The 21,396-nt window shown below is 33.2% G+C and overlaps 3 protein-coding genes and 1 long non-coding RNA gene across 4 annotated transcripts in view; 3 read left to right on the top strand and 1 right to left on the bottom strand.

Annotated features, from left to right (window-relative positions):
- The window catches only part of LOC148312617 (synaptic vesicle glycoprotein 2B-like), a 34,559-nt gene extending 16,008 nt beyond the window's left edge, over positions 1 to 18,551 (bottom strand). The window contains exon 1 of the mRNA XM_088276072.1: positions 18,124 to 18,551. Coding sequence (XP_088132198.1) covers positions 18,124 to 18,271 — 148 coding nt within the window. The 5' untranslated portion in view covers positions 18,272 to 18,551. The remainder of the gene's footprint in view (positions 1 to 18,123) is intronic.
- LOC148312619 (uncharacterized) lies at positions 3,438 to 5,823 on the top strand. Its single transcript, XM_088276053.1, has 2 exons — positions 3,438 to 3,874; positions 4,784 to 5,823. The coding sequence occupies exons 1-2, from the start codon at positions 3,458 to 3,460 to the stop codon at positions 5,300 to 5,302; spliced, it is 936 nt and encodes a 311-aa protein (XP_088132179.1). The 5' UTR covers positions 3,438 to 3,457; the 3' UTR covers positions 5,303 to 5,823.
- LOC148312620 (uncharacterized) lies at positions 8,290 to 12,396 on the top strand. The gene is made up of 2 exons (XR_015839076.1): positions 8,290 to 8,778; positions 11,080 to 12,396. It is a non-coding gene; the product is annotated as an uncharacterized LOC148312620 (long non-coding RNA).
- LOC148312621 (uncharacterized) lies at positions 14,724 to 16,462 on the top strand. The gene is made up of 2 exons (XM_088275525.1): positions 14,724 to 15,128; positions 15,859 to 16,462. Exons 1-2 carry the CDS (start codon positions 14,724 to 14,726, stop codon positions 16,408 to 16,410), a joined length of 957 nt encoding a protein of 318 aa, XP_088131651.1. The 3' UTR covers positions 16,411 to 16,462.
- Positions 18,552 to 21,396: the final 2,845 nt, after the last annotated feature.

Raw genomic sequence — 21,396 nt, forward strand, 5'->3', positions numbered from 1 at the left:
AACTCAGGCAAGGGGTTTTTAATAGAGAACCGCTGTTCACCAAAGAAACGCGAAAGAAGAAGAAAGGCAAAAAGCACCATTTTCGCGCGATGGAAAATGGCGCTAAAAACCAGGCAAATACTGATTTGCCTTCAAATCTGATTAACCGCGAGGCTTTGGCTTATTCCGCTATTATTTTAGCTGTTTTAGTCCTTGCAGCTTTCACCGTGACGTGTTTATACATGTTGAATGTAAATAAATGTGTTTCTTCTCCTGCCAAGAGAGAGCGACGTCTTGTCTTTTCCGAACGTGTAAAGACGCGTTCCAGCTGCAAACCTTGAGGCCAAGTATTCGTTTAGGTCCAGGGCGCGTCGTGTCCTTACGCTCGATTTTTTTAAAGAATTAAAATTGGATGCTTTTTTATTTATTAGAATATAGAATAATTTAAAATATAAAACCCTAATCCGCACCCCAATGGTGCATAGGGCACTGCTTCATATAAACGGAGTGTTCGTGATCGTGATCATTTACACATGAAGGAAATGTGATTAGCCCCCCGCTTCAGGTACCATTCCAGGGTAATATTGAATAAATATTACAGTGAAAAAATCCTTTATATTTATTTGACCCCGGAACGGTAGCTGAGCGTGCTGACCATTACACTACGGAGGCGGACATATATTAAAATATTTATATATATTTTATTACATTCCTTGCTTTTTAATTTCCAAAATTTTTTGTTTCAATTTCCATACAATTACTTTGAAGAAAAACTTATGTTTCCATACAATGCAAAAACGATGTTTTAAAAAAAATCATTTATGTGAAATGTTACCTGGATTTAGGGAAAATAAAGTTACGACTCAACGAATACTTGGCCTAAAATAGCAACTTTATTTTCTCTATATCCAGGCAAAATTTTACGCAAATATTTTTTTCTAAAAACATCGAAAAAACATTGAAAAAATTAGTTTTTCTTCGAAATAATCAAATGGGAATTGAAAAGAAAAGAGTTATTATAAAGCAAGGAATAAAACAAAAATTATAAATTCAAAAATTACTATTCAAAATAAATTTCTAAAAATGTTGGATGGTAAGCTTCATTTAAGTTTCAACTGTTACGAAGAATCTTCAGCCTTCCATAAATTATCTTCACTTAGTAAACGTAGGAATATATCAGATTTATGTTTTTTGTATAAAGATAGTATAACTGAGAGCCCCTATCTTCTTGAGCAGATACCTTTTCATTGTCCAATTAGAATCAATAGACATAGTCATACCTTTTATAATCCAGCACCATCAAGGTACTATTTAAAAAATTCCTTTATTTATCGAAGTTGTGGGAAATTTAATGAATGTTGTACCCACCTTGATATGTTATACTCCAATCTTTCAAACTTTAAAGCTAAATTGTTCGAAATCTTATAAACCTAATAAAGTAATTCTATTCCCTGTCCTCTCCTTTTCTTCTTTTCCTATCACTGCCATCTCCTTTTCTCTTTATCCCATCCTTGTCTCATGTTCTTCCTTTATATAGACCCTAGTTGTGATGAACTATAATTGGTACTCATGATTTTATTTTTTGTATTCTGATGTATCATATATTGTAACTGTTGTTCTTCCTTCCAATAAAATAAAAAAATAAAAGTAATTCTTTTTTTTTTAAGAATGTTATAGTATTCAAAAAGTAAGCTTTTCTTCGAAATAAATATATGGTTTTGAAAAGAAAACAGTTATTGAAAGGTAATGGGTTGTAATTATAAAAATATTTTTTCAATACATATTCTAAAAAACAAAACAAAAAATCCAATAAGTATTATTTTTTTTAAATTCAGCGTGACCGGACGTCCGGCTCTTTGCATTTCCGAAAGCCAACTGAGTTTTATTAATGTGAGTTTGGCCTAAAAGAGGCAAACTGAAACTAAATTAATTAAAATAAAAACAAACTTTATTAAAGTATCTACATATTCACAATATTTCGAGTATCTAAATACTTGTTAAAAAATCTGGGTTTTCTCCACTTATTAAGTTATTTTTGCATTTTTCATAATCAACATAGATGAAGAAGAATATGGAAGTCTGGATATTTAGTATATTAAAAGCACTTATGTATTAAAATACTTGAATTGCAGAGAAATAATAATAAAAATCTACGTGGTATCTATCATTTATTTTAATGAACCTCGTAACAGTACCTACTTAACTTTGTATAATAACTTTGCCTAAAGAGACGTAATACATATAGTGAATGTATCTATGAAATAAATATGTATCTATGTATCATTGAAATAAATAAATAAATAAAATAAATAAATAAATAATAAAAATTCGAATGGCGATATAAGGAGAGAATACTAGGCTGAAATGAAATGATGAATGAATGAATGGTTTGGGCGTGTGAATCGAATGAGTGAAGAGAGTACAGAAAAACAAATTTATGACGCAAACGCAGTTGGAAAAAGAAGCAAACGAGATAAACATCACTTTATGTCTTGTATTTTATACGTATTTTTTGTTAAAAAACACAACACTTACGGCACTTATTTCTGTTTTGTCAATTATTATAATATCGTTACCTAACCTAACGGAAAAAATATCGTTTTTATTTTGATATTGCCACTAAAGTCTTACGTTTTTTTGACAAAGATGAAGAAGAATATGGAAGTCTGGGCATTTACAGGGCTTATGACCGTCATATGCTTGTTTAAGTGATCACTTTACACACGTGTAACATTCACCAGTTGTACCCACGATTGACATCCACACTACGTTAATTCTTGAAACTTCTAGATATATTGATAAAACTCGAAACACAGTGTGCGAGAGTCACTAGAGACATCTATGGTGGGAGTAAAAAAGGTTTTCTCAAGCAAAAACTTTTTCATTTGTGTATGAGTTCCGAATCCTGGATTATATTAACCTACTTGAGAAAAGCTAGAAAACATCATTTTCAATTTTTATTTAAGCTTATAATTTGACCAGTTTATTTATTACCAACATTTTGAGTATAATAATAAATTTGGATAACTTATAAAGCGCCATTTTCGTAAAATACTACCTCAAGGACGCTTCGTATATATGTTCAAATCAGGATAATAATAAAGATTTGTGAACAAGTATTTGGACACTCTGAAAATTGTTTAATGTATAAGAGTTTAAAAATGTATGATGAGATGCCTGATTGTATGCAGAATGAAAAGAGTCTGAAAGAATTTAAAAATAATGTTTTGTTGACTGTAAGAAGATGTAAATATATAAATAAAGTAAATTAAGTATAAATAATAGTTAAATTAAGCATAAATAATAGTTTAATTAAATGTAATATAAGCTTACTAAAGAAATTTTTTTAAAAAAATATTTTTTTAAAAATGTTCAAAGGTCTTGCGTAGTTAGTTTATCTCAGAGTTCTGTTCATTTGAATAAAAGTCAAGACAATTGAGATATTCTACTGTCAAAATAATAAACGGAAGGGTAAACAATGTCTAATTTACTTAATATTTTATTCTGCACTCCAATATTCATAGTATTTCTCAATTTTGCGGCAAGTTTTGACATTTTAGAAACGGATTTTAGTCCGGGGAAATCTAGTATATTCGTTTCCGAATTTGACTGCAAAAGTGACAACTTTAGGGTGGAAGACTATGGAAACTTTCCCGATATTATACCTCCCTACGGGTCTTCTAGATATTTCCTGAAAATAACAAACTTTGGTTGTTTGCTTACGAAGCCTGTACACTTCCTCCCGAATTCTTCGCTGATAATTATTTACAGAACTATAGCTCCAGGCCTTGAATTGGAGATCATTATTGATAAAATGGTTTTTAAACCGGATACAAGTTTCACCTCTTGGGGCACCTTTATACAGACAATAGATCATGTTCCCGACAACGCTCAGGTAAGTTATTATAATATGAACTTAATTTTGTTATATTAATTTTCATTAAAAAAAATAAGTACATTGGCGGGCTTATTGCTAAAAAGCAATGTCTTCCAACAAACCAAAAACAGACTAGTGATATTGGTCAAAACGTTTGATACCACATATAGCAAGTTGCAATCAGAGGGTAGATGGTACTTGAACATTTAAACAAAAACATAAATTACAAATTGATAATACTAGGGAAGGCAAAGGAAAAAGGGAGTTAAGGCATGGAGGTAGAGGGAAAAACTAAGGGACGAGGTTTGATGAACAGTTAGGATTATAATGGTAGATAGTAATGTAAGATCTAAATCACAGAAACATATCAAACAAAACCTAACACATACACCTTTTGGTCAAAAGAACTTTGCATTTTTTATATGTCAACATAGATTTTTAAAAAAAGAAGATTGATGTATGGGTATTTACAGGGCTTATGACCTGTCATAGACTGGTTAAGTTCACTGTACACTTTATCATTTTACACACGTGCAACATTCACCAATTCTACCCATGATTAACAACCACACTCCATGGTGCTCAACACAGGCTCAACACAGGCCATGCCTAAAGAACCGCAATACGTATAATAAATGTATATATGAAATGAATATGTATATTTGAATGTATCTATGTATTATGGAAAAAAATAAAAATAAAATAAAAAACAATATTCAAATTTTTGGAGCTCCTTCATATGTTGAACATGACACAGTACATACGAGTTCACAAGAGGCATCTATTCTAGACTGAGAAATGCTTTAATTTAGCAGAAACCCTTTTATTGGTATGCAAGATAACAAATTTCAGAACAAGTATGACACACTCAAAATGTTGCGAATATGCCTTAAATTTGACTCTTCAATATCAGATTTATTTTTTTAGGTGAGAATTGTTGCAAAATACGTGAGCGGAGAACCGATGTTAATAATAGACAGAATTCATATATCCTCGTCTGAAGAAGCGCCAAGAACCCCGATACAAATTGTGACGAAACAGACTACCACAAAAACTACTGCAACGACGACTGCAGCTGTTTCCCCTGGGACCAAATCATTTTTAAGTCTCAAAATAAAGCCTCGAATCATGGAGACAGCTCGGACGAAAATAACCATGCACCTCTCCAGTGTTACTGACGAACCCGCAACCCTTGAATCAAGCGATATAAGAAAAGAGGAAGAAGTACATATGGAAAAGAGGTTCAAAGGAAAACATCACAGATTTCGCCACGGACAATTTAGGGATGCTGAGGTTACAGCGACCACATTGCCTGTTGTGCCTCCAGCAAACTCACAAATTAAAGAATGGAGAAACATAGCATTGGCATCTATTGTAATATCTCTAATACTGTTTGGATGCCTTTGTGGCATTGGAGTTTACATGCAAAATAGTAGTTGTAGCTAAATTATTGATTCATTATTGAACCTTTCCTAACCTAACCTAACACTTATTTTTCGAGGACATTTTTATATCTCTTAGGGTTGTTACTGACCGGAGCATTTCGTCGTATCGTGACGTCATAACATCGCTCGCGGTGAGCATCAGCGAGCATCCGAAACTATGGATAAAGCGCTCGGCTCGCTGTACTGACTATACGAATGCTCGCATCGTAACGTTACGTTACGTTACGTTATGTTACGTTACGACGAAATGGCTCCGGTCAGTCACTACCCTTACGATGCAAGACTTTTAAATGCGACCTATGGTAGATTCATCTGTCTCTATTCTCTTCCAAAACGTTACGCCCTATTGGGTTCTACACTGGATCGACGTGATTTCAACACACTTCGGACGGGAAAGGTATTTCTACCCGTTCGGTCGATTGATGCATAAGGACGGGAAGGGTATTTTTACCTTCTGTGTCGGCCTCATTTCAAAGGCAGAAAACAAGGAACTATCCAATGTTTTTATACAAAAAAACATATCCCAATGTCTTAACTATATATATATATATATAACTATATATATATATATAACTATATATATATATATATATATATATATATATATATATATATATATATATATATATATATATATATATGTCTTAACTATATATATATATATATAACTATATATATATATATATATATATATATATATATATGTCTATAATTATCAAATCCTAAACTGAGAAAGGGTGATCAGTCCTACGCTACATAATCGAATATAGGAGTTACGCAAAAAAAATGGAAGAAAAAAATACATGTTTTTACATATATTTTTACCAGTAACTCTGAAAAAATCTTTTGATTTGTAATTTAAGCTGTACTTGGTAAATATCACGTTTTCTTTAAATCTAATGTGTCACGTATTTCGATGCATTCTGCATACGTACGGTGTTTCGATGCATTCCACGTAATTTTCCACGGAAAATTACGTGGAATGCATCGAAACATGTGTCACAATAGTTTTAAATAAATAATGGTATTTACCAATTTAAATTTTAATATATTTTGCTATATTAATGAAGGATGGAAGAAGAAATAACAGATACTATATCAAAGAAAAATGACTGGGGCACTCCAGGTTGCATAATCGCACTCGTACTAGGTTATGTAAGTTGTACACTGCCAATATGTTCAAGTCCCTTAAGTATAGAACCTTCTAGATAGAGTGTATGAAACAAGTTTTTTTTTTAATGAAATAATAACATCTCTAAACCTAACTTTTGGTAAAAAAAAAACGCTAAAAACCTTTTAAACAATTAACTGATTCCTGCGCCAGCATCTCAACATAGATGTAGAAGCATTTGGAAGTCTCGGTTTTTCTTGGGCTTACGACCTTCATAGGCTGGTTAAGTGATCACTTTACACAGGTGTAACATTCAACAATTCTACTCGTGATTGACAACCACACTACTCGAATTCATGAAACTTCTACATATATTGATCAAACTCGAAACACAGTATACAAGAATTCACTAGAGACATCTATGGTGGGATGAGGAAAGCTTTTATCAAGCAGAAAGTCTTTCATTTGTATGTGTATATTTATTTTGTATATATTTATATTGGAGTTGTGGGTTTGTGAAAAACAAACAAAGTTTTTGTGGAAAACAAAAATAAAATCTCCTTTTATGATTATTCGTTTTGATCTTTTTTTAAAGGTTGGTCGTGCAATGATTCATTATCATCATCCTTTTATCCAGCATCAGTGACAGATAAATCTGACTCTAGAAAAAGAAATGCCAATATACGTAGGTATCGCAGTTCTTGCCATCATTTTTGAAATCCGTAATATTGACATTGAATGCTTTCCTTCCATTATAATTTGAAATAATAATTTGAACCTGAAAAATTATGGGGGGGGGGGGTCATCTAAAAACCACTAAAATGGCCTCAAACATGACTTCTATTTTTTCAAATGACAATAGACAATAATGTGCAAAAGAGGGTAGAGAGTTCAGATAAATCAGGAAACCTCCATAGAAATAGACAGTAATTATCGTAAATATTTTAGAATATAGAATGTGGGGACGACGGTCTTAATTAAGAATAAATAATAGGGGTATATATGTAACTGAGTATGGGTAACAAAGGAGACCATCACTAAATGAACCGTTACTTGAACCCTTTTCTTAACTCTAATAACTGCGCAAAGGCAAATAGCCGCAAGTTATAAACAATAGTTTTGAGATAAACGAATATATAGTCAACGTAAAATGATGTTTTATTGCCAAAACATGTATCAAATTAATACAATTTTGCGGCTATTTGGAAAATTAATATCTCAGTAAAGGAAAGAGATAGAGCAAAATCTGTGACTGTATATGATAGACGCCAGTTATAAGAATGCTTTGAGCCGTCTTAAGCCCAACAGTTGCAACTTGAGTTACGGCTAGTTGCCTTTACACATTGGAACTGTCGCGTTTAAAGCAAAAGCAGCTATGAGCTTACTTTTTCAAAAAAAAAAATTTTAGTTAGTTAAACCCTTATCCGCACCCCAATGGTGCATAGGGCACTGCGTTATATAAACGCAGTGTTATCTTGATCGTTTTACACATGAAGGAAAGGTGATAAGCCCTCCGATTCAGGTACCAGTCCAGGGTAATATTGAATAAATATTACAGTGAAAAAATCACTCATATTTATTTTACCCCCCCCTGGGAATCGAACCCGGAACCTCCAGAACGGTAGCCGAGCGTGCTGACCATTACACTACAGAGACGGACAAAAAAATACATTGAAATTAATACTTCAAAAAAATACATTGAAATTAATACCTGTTTTGCATTATTGCTAATAAATCAAATAATATTAAGAAGAAAGTAAAAACAATTCAATCGTATTTGAAATATGTTTTACTGCCGGTTTTCCCATTTTGCCAGTAATTTCATTTCTAGTCTCTAGTGATGTCACATCTAGCCACGCGTTTTAGGAGGAGTCGACAGTCTTTGTGATTACATTCTGTGTTAAAATGTAACGTCAGACGTATACTCGTACATGAATTTTTAAATTGTAGTTATGTTTAAACCAATGAAACGCATTTATGTGTACTTGATTGTGTTAGATCTCATCGTATATTCTCAAACAGCAATGCATATATCTTTCTCTCCGGATCAAGAGAAGCTATACGGCACGGCACCCGATTGTGAAATGGGTAACATTAAAATTCAGCAGTACAATTTTTTTCCTTATTTAACAATTCCACACGGATCTGCGGGATATTTTCTCGAAATAACCGGCACTGGATGTTTTGCGACTGCTTCAAACGAAGTGTTTTTCGGGTCGGTATTAATTGTCCTATACCGATTACTGACACCCCGCTCAGATATCAAGTTCAATGTAGTTGCCGGACGCCAAACATATCCTGTAAATATACGTTCCAATGAATGGTCAATATTTCAATTGAAAATCAAAAAACCTACGATTTTTCAGGTAGTTTTACTATAATTTTTGTCACTGTAAGCGCGCTTGTGCACTACACGGAATTTCACCGTCCGGTAGTCCGTTTTTTTTTTAAATAAAAGCGACTACGACAGTTTAGCGTGATCAAATTTACGCGCATCTTTATTACACACCAATCAAGCGCACCGATACGAAGAAAGACGGCCAAAAGCACAAGCCAATCCAAGCCAATCATCCATTTTATCATGCTAACTGAAGTGCCAGACGGTACAATTCCGTGTAGTGTATAAACGCCCTAAGAGCGCTTGTGCACAACACGGAATTTTACCGTCCGGCAGTTTCAAATAAAGCGACTACGACAGTTAAGCGTGATCGAATTTACCCGCACCTTTATCGCACACCAATCAAGCGCACCGATCCGAAGAAAGACGGCCAAAAGCACAAGCCAATCCAAGCCAATCATCCGTTTTATCATGCTGACCGCAATCCCGGGCAGTAAAATCCCGTGTAGTGCCCAAGCGCCTTAAAGCGAACATTTTTTAATTTATTTTATATTTAATAACATTTTTTATACAATTTGATGCAATAATCTTATAATTATAGTTACGCTAAATCTCTCCAAAAAAGAGACTGAGCTCTTTTGCTTGGAGAGGGACTTTTTTCTTCTTTTTTATAGTATCATGTTTTATATAAAAAAAAATATTGAGGAACATATATTTTTATACGGTGCGAGGGAGTTCTCTTGTTTAGTTTTCTATCGTATAATCTATAATCTGTATATGTTTAAAGTGTTCGTTAAGTTTCTTTTTTAGAAGAGTGTTTGTGCCTCTTAAACTATTAACTAACCTTTTAAAAAAAAACAAAACGGAGGCCGTTGAATTTTTTTATTCCTAAGTATATGTAATTATTATAAATACTATCCTGAAATTTCTTTGAGTATTTCGACAAAATCGGGTCTCCCTTCCACTCATTCTATTATACAATAAAAATTAATTGAAAAGACCTACATTGTTAAATGTGACCAAGTCATTAAAACATTAGCTCATTTGAATGGTTAATAAGTCTGAGAATTTCGTGATATTTTTTTCCAATATTTTCTGTTAGTATTTATCAAATGCTTAAGGTTTTTTATGTAAGCTTAATAAATAATAAATAATAATGACTTGGTCAGCTTTTGCAATTTGTAAACATTTTTGCAAGCTTGCAAGAACTGGTGCTGAGAGGCCACCAATGGGCCCTGAACCCATATACGGACTGACACTCAGCACTATCAAGTTTAGTCTAAAAAACTGGGCCATGGACAAGAGCCAAGAGATCTGGTCCAACAGCTCAGGGATGAAACACGCAAAGGAACTGATCATGAGATACTCGCGGAAATTCACCACAGGAGCTCTAAAGCTTACCAAAAAACAAATAAGGATCCTAACCAGGACCTTGACAGGACACTGTAGACTGAGGAAACACATTACAAAAATTGGACTTCATGACTCCCCAGTATGCAGATTTTGTATGGAGGATAACGAAACGCCAATCCACATTCTCTATAATTGTGACGCACTCGCTCGCTAACGAAGTCACATCCTTGGAGGACCTCTACTGGACTCCAAGAAGGTGAAGCTCCTACCACCAAAACAGGTCGTGAGTTACATGACTCACGTAGGTCTTGGGAGTGGTCTGTGATACAGAGGGAGGTCACAATAGACCTAATATGGTCGCAGTGACATAAGGGATGCAAGATCCCTTGACCTCAAAAAAAAATCATTTATAAGCAAACTAATCGTAAGCAATACATCCTAACAACCCAGGAATAATTAGGTAATAAACCTAATCGTAACTTATAATATTAATTAGTAATCTAACAATGCATTCAGTGATACTCGCATTGTTTTCCTAATATGATTTTTTTTTTCAACGTAAATTATAATTTTTTAATATGTTTTGTATATTACAAGCATTGATAACTGTGTGGTATGGTAATAAAACACTCTCCTTATCATCCATTGTTTACTTTGTGTTATACTACTTTAATAAATACTTATTCGTAACTAGCGGTTTCGGAAAATCATTCCGTCATCAGGTCATAATAAGACTATTACGATTTCACATTTGTATAAAAATAAAATTTTGAATGAAAGAAAGTAAAATAAATTTATTTACCGAAACCGGTAGTCACGAATAAGTGTTTATAAAATTGGTATTACTACACAAACTAAACAATGGACGATAAGGAGAGTGTTTTATAATTTTTAATATGTGTCAGCAGTTATCAATCTTTTTTTAAAAATCATAATTTTGTGTAGAAAAATATATTTTAATTTCGTTGATTCACAGATAAAATTGAAAACCACAGTCGTGAAGGGGAAACCACTTCTGCTGATAGATCGTATAAATCTATTTGATCCACCGACAAATTCGACTTCTACTTCACCAAGTACGTCCACAACGCAATCAACTCGAGTGACCGTTCCAGCAATCATCGATAATAAGTTTTCGTTAACAACGCCAATAAGGCAATCACTCAATTCAGCCGATTTATTGGCTATACCGATCGGAGTTGGAAATTATCCTCCAAGTCACCAAGGATGGCCAAAATTAAGAGGCGAAGACGACGAACCTGTAATTTTTCATATCAGACAGAAAGATCCGGTTCGTCCCGACTTCCTACAGACTGAAAACGTCAATTTGGCTTTCATTGATACTAAAACTGGGACTAATATCCGATTTTGGAATAACTTGGCAATGGCTGCCTTAATTGCGTCAGGTGTCGTCATATGTTGTCTCATCAGCTTAACAAGATATTTAGTCCACAGAAACTGTGTATAATTTCGTCAGGTATCATAAGATGTTGTCTCATCAGCTTAACAAGATATTTGGTCCACAGAAACTGTGTATAATTTCGTCAGATGTCATCATATGTTGTCTCATCAGCTTAACAATATATTAAGTCCACAGAAACTGTGTATAATTTTGTCAGGTATCATCATATATTGTCTCATCAGCTTAACAAGATATTTAGTCCACAGAAACTGTGTATAATTTGGTCAGGTGTCATAAGATGTTGTCTCATCAGCTTAACAAGAAATTTGGTCCACAGAAACTGTGTATAATTTCGTCAGGTGTCATCATATGTTGTCTCATCAGCTTAACAATATATTAAGTCCACAGAAACTGTGTATAATTTTGTCACGTATCATCATATATTGTCTCATCAGCTTAACAAGATATTTAGTCCACAGAAACTGTGTATAATTTCGTCAGGTGTCATCATATGTTGTCTCATCAGCTTAACAAGATATTTGGTCCACAGAAACAGTGTATAATTTCGTCAGGTGTCATCATATGTGTTCTCATCAGCTTAACAAGATATTTAGTCCACAGAAACTGTGTATATGTAATTTGTTATTTCTGTACTTTGTCCACAAATTATTATAATTTTTTTTTTTTTTTAACTATTAAAAGTTTTGAATTAAAAATTTCAAATATGTCCATTTATACTGTGAAAATAATATACTTTATTGAAGGGTGTTTTTATGATATCCACTTTCTCAAAATTATTATTTTTCAAAAAATACTATAAAATAAGCAAGAGGTTTCTGCTAATTGTAATATTGATAAACATTTAAAAAAAATAAACGATATCACAAAAGGTTTCAGCATTATCAAATAAATATGAGGTGTGTTCTATACATGGTACTCGCGACCTTCTTTTTTACGTGTCATGTCGGGTCCTTATATTATATTATTTATTTTATTTGTAAAGGAGTAACGCCCAAAGCCTCTTTAAGAGACTTTAAGAGTCTTGAAAACTACAACAATTCCCAGACCAACTAAAAATTAATATTTTTTTAAATCATTTTGCAATTGGCGGGAATCGAACCCGTGACTCCTACTTTGACGTGGCGCGTCTACCCAACTCACATTTATCACCCTAGACTGGTTCTAGGAGACTAAATCTGGTCACCTTGCCTTCATGGAAATGACAATCAACAAAACACTGCGACAAGGATGCGGTGTCGTTTGCACCTTTGGGTGCGAACTTATTTGCATACAATAAACCCTCAAGTAAGAAGAAGAAGAAGAAGATGTTATAACTGTCTGAAAGTCTGTATTTCATGTAACTTGCAGTTCAATCTGCCTTGTAAACGGCAGATTGAACTTAATTTACCACCACGGAAAGTAATTTAAAAGCTCACTGAACCATAGCTATTTACATGTACTTCTTATTTTGTCCGCCTACGTAGTATAATGATCAGCACGCTCGTCTACCGTTCTACAGGGTTCGGGTTCGATTCTCAGGGGGGGGGGGACAAATAAATATCAGTGATTTTTTCGCTTTAATATTAATTCAATATCCTTACCCTGGACTTGCTACCTGAAGCGGAGGGCTGATCACCTTTCCTTCATGTGTTAACGATCAAGATTTTTTTAAATTACCTTACGTCCTAGTGACTCTGAAATCTAGCTAAGGCTTATGCAACACCGTTTATCATGTCCCTACTTAGGCTTCAATTTTATAAGTTTCATAGCCTATGCCTACTTGTGAGTGGATTTTCTCTTTATGTTTAAAGTTACTATAATTTCATGTAATTCATGAGTGAAAATTCTAGGCAAAAACACTCGCTAACGATCAAGATTGCGTTTATATTATATGCAGTACCCTATGCACCATTGGAGTGCAGACAAGGGTTTAAGAAGAAGAGCATTTCTTCTTTAACCTCATCCAAACTTAAATCATACATGAAGCATCGCATCTGATTGACGCGGTCTTAATTCATATTACTTTTATAAATAAATGAAGAAAAAAAACAGATTTGGACACACTCAAAATGTTGTAAATAAAAATAACTGGACAAATTAAAAGCTTTATAAAAAAATTTTAAAATCATGTTTTCAGGCGTTTCGTGGTATGTAAAAATAATCCGGGGCTCGGATCTTGCATACATCCAAATAAAAAGGTCCTTGCTAAATAAAAGCTTTTTCAATCCAACATAGATGGCTATTGTGAACTCGTATGTACTATATTATGAGATTTATCATATACCTAGGAGTTTGACTAATCACAAATAATATGTGCAAATATTTGATCACTCAAAACTAGAAACAATCATATGTGCAGGTCTTCACCAAAATGTTACATTTCCATTATAAATGATTTTAAGCAATCAGGAATTCTAGCTTTTAAATTTGCTACATTTTGGTACGATTTAATGATTTTATATTGGTTTAACACAGGATTGGTTACGTTTTGACGTAAATTTAATTAAGATTTCGATAGAACACAGTAAACAGAACAGATTTGCATTTAAAGGATTTTTGTGCAATATTGGAAATGTAACTTTTTGATGACGACCTCTACATATAACAAAGATATGAAAATAATTTTAAAATACCCAAATGCAACACAAAACAGTAGCAACAAAATTACAAATACCTAGGAATAAAAAAAAACAACAGCCTCCCTTTAAAAATTAAGAATATAAAAGACACAAACACTTTCAAATAGAAACATAACGAACAGTACAAAGATATACAGACTATACTTTAGAAAACTAAACAAGATTACTCCCTCGTACCGCAAAAACGTATATGTTCCCCCGTAATATATATTTTTATGTATATGATACTATAAAAAATATTTTAAAAATAGTCCCTCTCAAGAGCTTAGTCTCTTATTTGGAAAGGCTTAGCGCAAACCTTTTTTTTATTAAGTAGAAATGTATAGAAATTGTATTAAATTTTATAAAAAAATGTTATTAAATAAAATAAATACAATGAAAATTGAAAACTCGACAACGGACATAATTAGTGTTGATACGTAGGTATTCGTAGTTCTTACACTCATATTTTTTTTCGAATTCACATAATTGTCATTGGATATTTATATTCTATTGTAATAAAACCATTTGAACGTTGTGAAAAATTAGACGTCATGACAAAAATATTCGTAATTCTAAATTGTAGATATGACTAATACAATGAATCGATACATTTTTCTGTACGTGTTAGTGAGCCTCTTAGTGTTTTCTCGATCACTGGATAAATTTCAGATTAAATTCACTCCAGACCAGAAGGGTGTTTTCATTACGGAACCTGACTGTGATAGCAGTCAATTTAAAATTGAAGAATATAAATACAACCCTAATATAACGCCTCCCAATGAATCAGCAGGATATTTTCTCAAGATATCCGATTCTGGATGCTTGGTGACAAGCCCTCAGAGCATAACATTAGGTTCGACCATTGCCATTGTGTACCGATCGGTCTCTTCTGGAGTCAAGCTAAATATTGTTATCGGTGAACAGAACTTAGAGCCAAGTTTAAATTACACCAATTGGAAAACATTTTTCGAAAAAATTGAGGATGGTTCAGATAAAATTCAGGTACTTTTTTTACTATCATTTGTGACATTACAAATATTTTTATTTAAGTTTAACTTGGTAAAAACCAATATTTCTTAACTCTAACTGGTCCAATGTCGAATCTTATTCAACATCGATTTTTTGCTCTTAGGTCCCATGTCGGATTTTATTCGTCATTTTTTTCATCATTAGTATTATTTATTTAAATTCCAAGCTTACATTTTTGTCACTCGTATCATTTACAACAGTATGTGGAGCAGAGGAAAAAAGATTTTTCCAATTGGAAAATAACTGTTTACTTAGATTTTTTTTAATTTTGGGGGACCGGAAAGGGTTAAAATCTATTGTGACACATGTTTCGATGCATTCCGCATCATTTTCAAACACCGTATGTGGAGCTAAGTCTAAATTTTAGAGTTGTCGGAACATAGACAATAGGGGGAGGTTTAAGTCTTTGTCATATTATTAATTATGGGTTTTTTTCTTTTTTATGAATTTCTATTATTCAAATTGTTGTAGAATTTTAAAGAAGAAATGTTTCAAAAACTTAGTTCAATTATTGCTGATAGTACGAGGAGACGCCTTATCGTCAAGATAGTCTTACTCGACTGAAACTAAAATTATTTTAATTATGTGTTGATCTGTCTGCAATATTAAACATTTTTAATCCACATACTTAGATTCATGTTCCCTTTTTTTCAAATCATAATCACAATCGGCAAATTAATATACTAATTTGATTCATTTACAGATAAAATTGATAGCGACATACGTAGAGGGGGAACCACTTCTAATTATAGACCGTTTAGAAATATTTGTGCCGACGACACAAATTCCATCAAGAGTCCTCAGATTCGCTCGTTCAACAAGACACATTTCTTCTCCGCGAAGAATAACCACGTCGAAACACCACACAAAACCAGCGGCAACAAATCCACCTCCAGTGACCGTTCCGCAAACAAGCTCCATAACAACAACACCAATTACGGAAATACTTCTTGATAAACGGATGATACGTCAGACTGCCGAGAGTTCGAATAAAGAAAACCCTCCCCCACGTCATCAGGGATGGCCAATACTGAGTGGCGAGGAAAACGCACCACTCTATTTTCACTTTAGGCAACTGGACCAGTATCGAGACGCACCGACTCAGGATAGTGAACTGCTATTTGTGGATACCACATCTGGGACCAGTATTCGGTTCTGGAATTACCTGGCGATTGTCGCATTAATTATGGCGGGATTCATAGTATGTTGTCTCGTCAGCTTAACCAGATATTTGGTCCACAGGAACTGTGTATAATTTCTTATTTTTATACTTTGTCTATAAATCAATATACTGTGATATTCAACGAGATATGCAGTTTATATTCTTGATATAGTATATTGCAGGAACTCTATTTTTTATATTTTTCTTCTTTTAACCCTTATCCGCACCCAATAGTGCATAGGGCACTGCATCGTATTGACGCAGTGTTATCTTGATAATTACTTACATGAAGGTAAGGTTATTGACTATTCCTGCGCTTCAGGGACCAGTCCAGGGAATATTAAATAAATATTACAGTATGAAATTACTAATATTTATTTTCACCCAGCCCCCGTGGGAATCGAATCCGGAAACTCCAGCATGGTAACTGAACACATTAACCATTACACCACGGAGGCGGATTTTTCATATTTATTGCCTAGAAATTGGCGCGTTAGTTATGGCGGAGATCATGGTATGTTATCTCATCAGCATAACCAGATATTTGGTCCATAGGAACTGTGTAAAATTTCTTGTTTTTGTACATTGTTTATAAATTAATATACTACATTACTACATGATAGATATTGAATAATACATGACGTTTATATTTTTTTATAGAATGGCGTCGCATATAAAATTTAATGCTTTTGTCAATCTTAAGTTAAATTATTTTATTTTATTATTGTTTAAGTTAAACTTATTATTTGACCATAATTTATTCCGTTATATTTTTAAAATGTAAGTAAAAGGTTGTACATAAATGGGTTTCTGCTCGCTAGGATGAGTTGGATATTTGTAGGGAGCGGGGTAAAAGTATTGAAAAATGTTTGCATTTAGTCATATATTGGGCAAACAAAGAATATGTGGTTATGAAGTTTATCTCCTTAAAAGAGTATATTGTAAATATTTCTCATATTTATTGCCTAGAAATAGGCATTGTATACATATCTATGTATACATATATATTCTGTCCGCCTCCGTAGTGTAATGGTCAGCACGCTCGGCTACCGTTCTGGAGGTCCCGGGTGCGATTCCCAAGGGGGGTAAAAATAAATATAAGTAATTTTTCACTGTAATATTTATTCAATATTACCATGGACTGGTACCTGAAGCGGAGGGCTGATCACCTTTCCTTCATGTGTAAAACGATCATGATAACACTGCGTGTATAAGACACAGTGCCCTATGCACCATTGGGGTGCGGATAAGGGTTTTGTATATATATATATATATATATATATATATATATATATATATATATATATATATATATATATATATATATATATATATATATATATATATATATATATATATATATATATATATATATATATATATATATATATATATATTATACATATTAATATAATGTGATTTTGAATGACACATAAAGTTCTTCTGGCAATATTTGGTTACAGAGTATTTTGATGAAACTATTCATAAAATTTAATGATTTTTTAGAAGAAATATAAACCTTGAGCATATTTTGTCATCTAATTCCACTATCAAAAAGGTAAATAAATCTGCCAATTATTCAAGCGCTTAAAAATAACAACAGGAGTAATGTTTATACTTAATATAACAAAAAAATATTCTTCTCTATTGTGATTGATAATATCAGTGACAATGCGGTTTTGTATACACATATATATCCTTATACTTCTTTGAAAAATGCAGTCATATAATCATCAATCCAATTAGCCTAATATGATACTGTAAAAGGAGAGTCTACTAGTTAAGTTTTGTTTTTTAAATCCTTACCATTTTCTATTTCTTTGATAGGCTGTGCTTTGCCGCTCTCTGTCGGTGTCTTATTTCCGTCAACAGTTACTTGGAAATAATCTGGAGCACTTAGCGAAATCCTCCGAGAGTCGTCTTTGTCAGAAGATGAAATAATTACTTCCACCATCTTCGATATCGCAAGTAAATATAGATTCAAGTGATATCACAAAAAACCAGAGGTGAATGAAAACTTGACTCGAGAGAATAAAACCAAAAAACAAATAAGTTATTGTAACGTTTTGCTAAGTCACATTCAACAAAATGAAATTCCTAATCCCTTGTCGAAGGGGAGATTAGGTTTACAAACGAATTTAATTGATTTCATAGATGTTCTATCACTAAAATCGTTAGTATTTATCAAGAGGTACCCGTGAGTTTCCGCACTCATTCTAAAGATTATTTCAACTGAGACAATTTAGTTTAACCCTTCGCTTTTATAATGTAATATGTATATTTTGTTTGCGTCAGAGGTGACCCAACTGTTTTTGCCTTTAAATATTCTAAACCAAGTAGTTTTTAGTCCTCTTTAGGACTTAGGGTTTGGGGGTGGGTATAGAGCGCGGGAGTTTGGCCTGTCGGTGCGGGGGGTTTCCTGATGGAGCAGGGGTCCCCCAGATGCTAACTTTTCTGCCGCTGTCACCCTGGCTATTAGAACATGGTGGTGGATTGTACATACTAGTTAGAATCAATTTACGTGTCCCGCTGACAGTGATAGAGACATTGAGAGCATTAATAATAATTTTTATCTTTGATCGTAAAAAACTTTGTTCGATCGGATTAAATACCGATACTTATATGGTATAAAAAATTTAATATATGGGTCGAAATGGAAGCCAAGAGTTTATATACTAGGCCTAGGAATGTGGCGGAAATTTTTTGAATATTAAGAAATTCTAACATCCCTTAAAATTACAGAATTTTCAGCATTTCCTAATAGGGTCAAACTTAAATGAATTTAGACTTTGATGTTCCTTGCATACTTTTCACGCTTTACACACATTACGTTAGTTATACGTGTGTGAAAAATATAAAATCATTAAAAATGTAAAATAATTTATTTGTAAACTAAGTAACAAACTAACCATCACGCCGCTTTCCGCAGGGATAGGCAGAGATAGAGCGCCACAACGATCTGTCTTTGAAAATAATTTTCGCCTTTTCGCCTCTTTGCCTTTTCGCCTTTTCGCCTTTTCACCTTTTCACCTGACCGGGCCACTTTCATAATTTATGTATCTTATAAATACGTTAATCAACAGGTAACAAGTCTTGGGTAATATAAAATAAATATAAGAGTGAGAAACTACTTATTTTGATCCAACTGATAATTGAATCCGAGACTTTCAGCATGGTAACCAAACGAGGTAACCACTAAACTATGGAGGCGGACAAATACTTACCTTACTACCCTAATTTTCATAGTTCATTACCTACCAGCTGAAAAAGATTGAGGACCAGTGCTTTTAACTGAAAGCAATAAGTTTCCATGAAGAGTGACAAACAAAACATACTAATATTATTACAAACACATACACATGTATTGTGCTTATATCGTGACGTCATTACATACCTAGTCGTCACGATGCTTGATTAGTGTACATAGAAACTAGAAAAATGATGTGAAAAACAGGGAAACCGATAGAAATTTCATTTCAAAAAAGTTGTTAGTATTGTGATACATTAAAAATGTATATTATAATATCCGGTCTAGACTAGAGGTTCTAATGAAAAAAGTAACGACTGAAGAGAGATCTTTCACCTTTTTCATGTATTGTCAAAGTTTCAGGACCCAAATGATACTTTTTTCTGTAATTTATATTCAGTTTGTAAAAAAATCTGCGCTTTCAGAACTCTTGACCGTCAGCATGGTAGTCAAACGAGGTAACTACTAAACTATGGAGGCGGACAAATACTCATCTTTCTATATTTTTTTTTATTTATTCAGGAATTGTACAGCTTAACATTTAATAAAAGTATATAATAAAAAATAGTTACATTAATAAAAATAAAGCCAATTCCACATTTATGTCATAAAAACGATCAAAAACATCAAGATATAAAAGATAAAATAAAAGAGTGGGAGTGTGTGTGTGTGAGGAAGGGAGTAAAAGGGTAAGGGTATGGTATAAAAAATAGATTTTGCAGGAAGGAGAATACTCTAATTCTCTTAGTTCATAAGCTAGCTGAATAAGTTTGTGGACTCAAATGATACTTTTTTTTTCTTTAATTTAATTTCAGTTTTCAAAAGAAATCTGCGCTTCAAAACTCTTGAATTGGACGCTGACAGCTGGAAAGAATTCATGTTTCTCTTTTAAAATTTAGAACATTTCAATCGATAATTGGGACATTTTTAGGGTCGTCGAGACGTCAACACAACCCAATATCCTGACGTATCGAAATGAATGGCAACCCTACTTTACAATCTCTCTAGTTACGAACACCTTGACAAACCTTATTTAATGAGCGTCTGCGTTTTAAGTCGAAAAACATGACTGCACATTTTTTTTAATGATGCAATATAAATATGTACATGTCCTTCTTGTAAAAGCAACCTGTAAACATAATATTTGCCACTATTTCAAATGTTATAAAGTTTATAACTAACACAATCTAATGCCCCGTACAAATACGGTTAATGATAACAAAAGTGTTGACTTAAGAAAATGAAAATTTATTGTTGTAAATATGTGATCGTAGTAATTTTCCCTCTTCTCACATGTTTAATAACGGACTAAAAAAAGGCGTGACGCTAATTATAGAACATTTGAATAAAAGATATGTATGTTTCACATTCTCTGTAGTCATGTCGCGAGGCGTGGATTTGATGGCTGTTTATTTGTGGTATTATGCTTGAACAACGACCACGTGTATGTCACGTATACACACATGTATATACATATCTATAAGTGTGTTTATATGTATGTGTGTGTTGTCCGCCTCCGTAGTGTAATGGTCAGCACGCTCGGCTACCGTCCTGAAGGTCCCGGGCTCGATTCTTAGGAGGTTCAATAAATAAAAGTGATTTTTTCACTCTAATATTTATTCAATATTACCCTGGCTGTTACCGGAAGCGGAGGGCTGATCACCTTTCATTCATGTGTTAACGATTAAGATAACACTGTGTTTATAAGATGCAGTACCCTATGCACAATTGGGGTGCGGTTAAGGGTATCGCACTAATACATTGAGTATTAAGTTCATTTTGTGTTTAATCATTTTTATATCACATATCATTGTATGTATATTTGTATTTTA

The sequence above is a fragment of the Brachycentrus maculatus genome, unplaced genomic scaffold (genome assembly GCF_059751285.1).
Source record: "Brachycentrus maculatus isolate JH-2025_06_01 unplaced genomic scaffold, ASM5975128v1 h1tg000037l, whole genome shotgun sequence".
NCBI classification, from domain to species: Eukaryota; Metazoa; Arthropoda; class Insecta; order Trichoptera; family Brachycentridae; genus Brachycentrus; species Brachycentrus maculatus.

What these genes read in the sequence shown, in the direction of transcription:
- LOC148312621 (XM_088275525.1), top strand. Translation starts at nt 14,724, where the DNA reads ATGAATCGATACATTTTTCTGTACGTGTTAGTGAGCCTCTTAGTGTTT. An exon ending in ATGGTTCAGATAAAATTCAG is followed by an intron (nt 15,129 to 15,858) that starts GTACTTTTTTTA and finishes ATTCATTTACAG; the next exon opens with ATAAAATTGATAGCGACATA.
- LOC148312619 (XM_088276053.1), top strand. Translation starts at nt 3,458, where the DNA reads ATGTCTAATTTACTTAATATTTTATTCTGCACTCCAATATTCATAGTA. An exon ending in ATGTTCCCGACAACGCTCAG is followed by an intron (nt 3,875 to 4,783) that starts GTAAGTTATTAT and finishes TTATTTTTTTAG; the next exon opens with GTGAGAATTGTTGCAAAATA.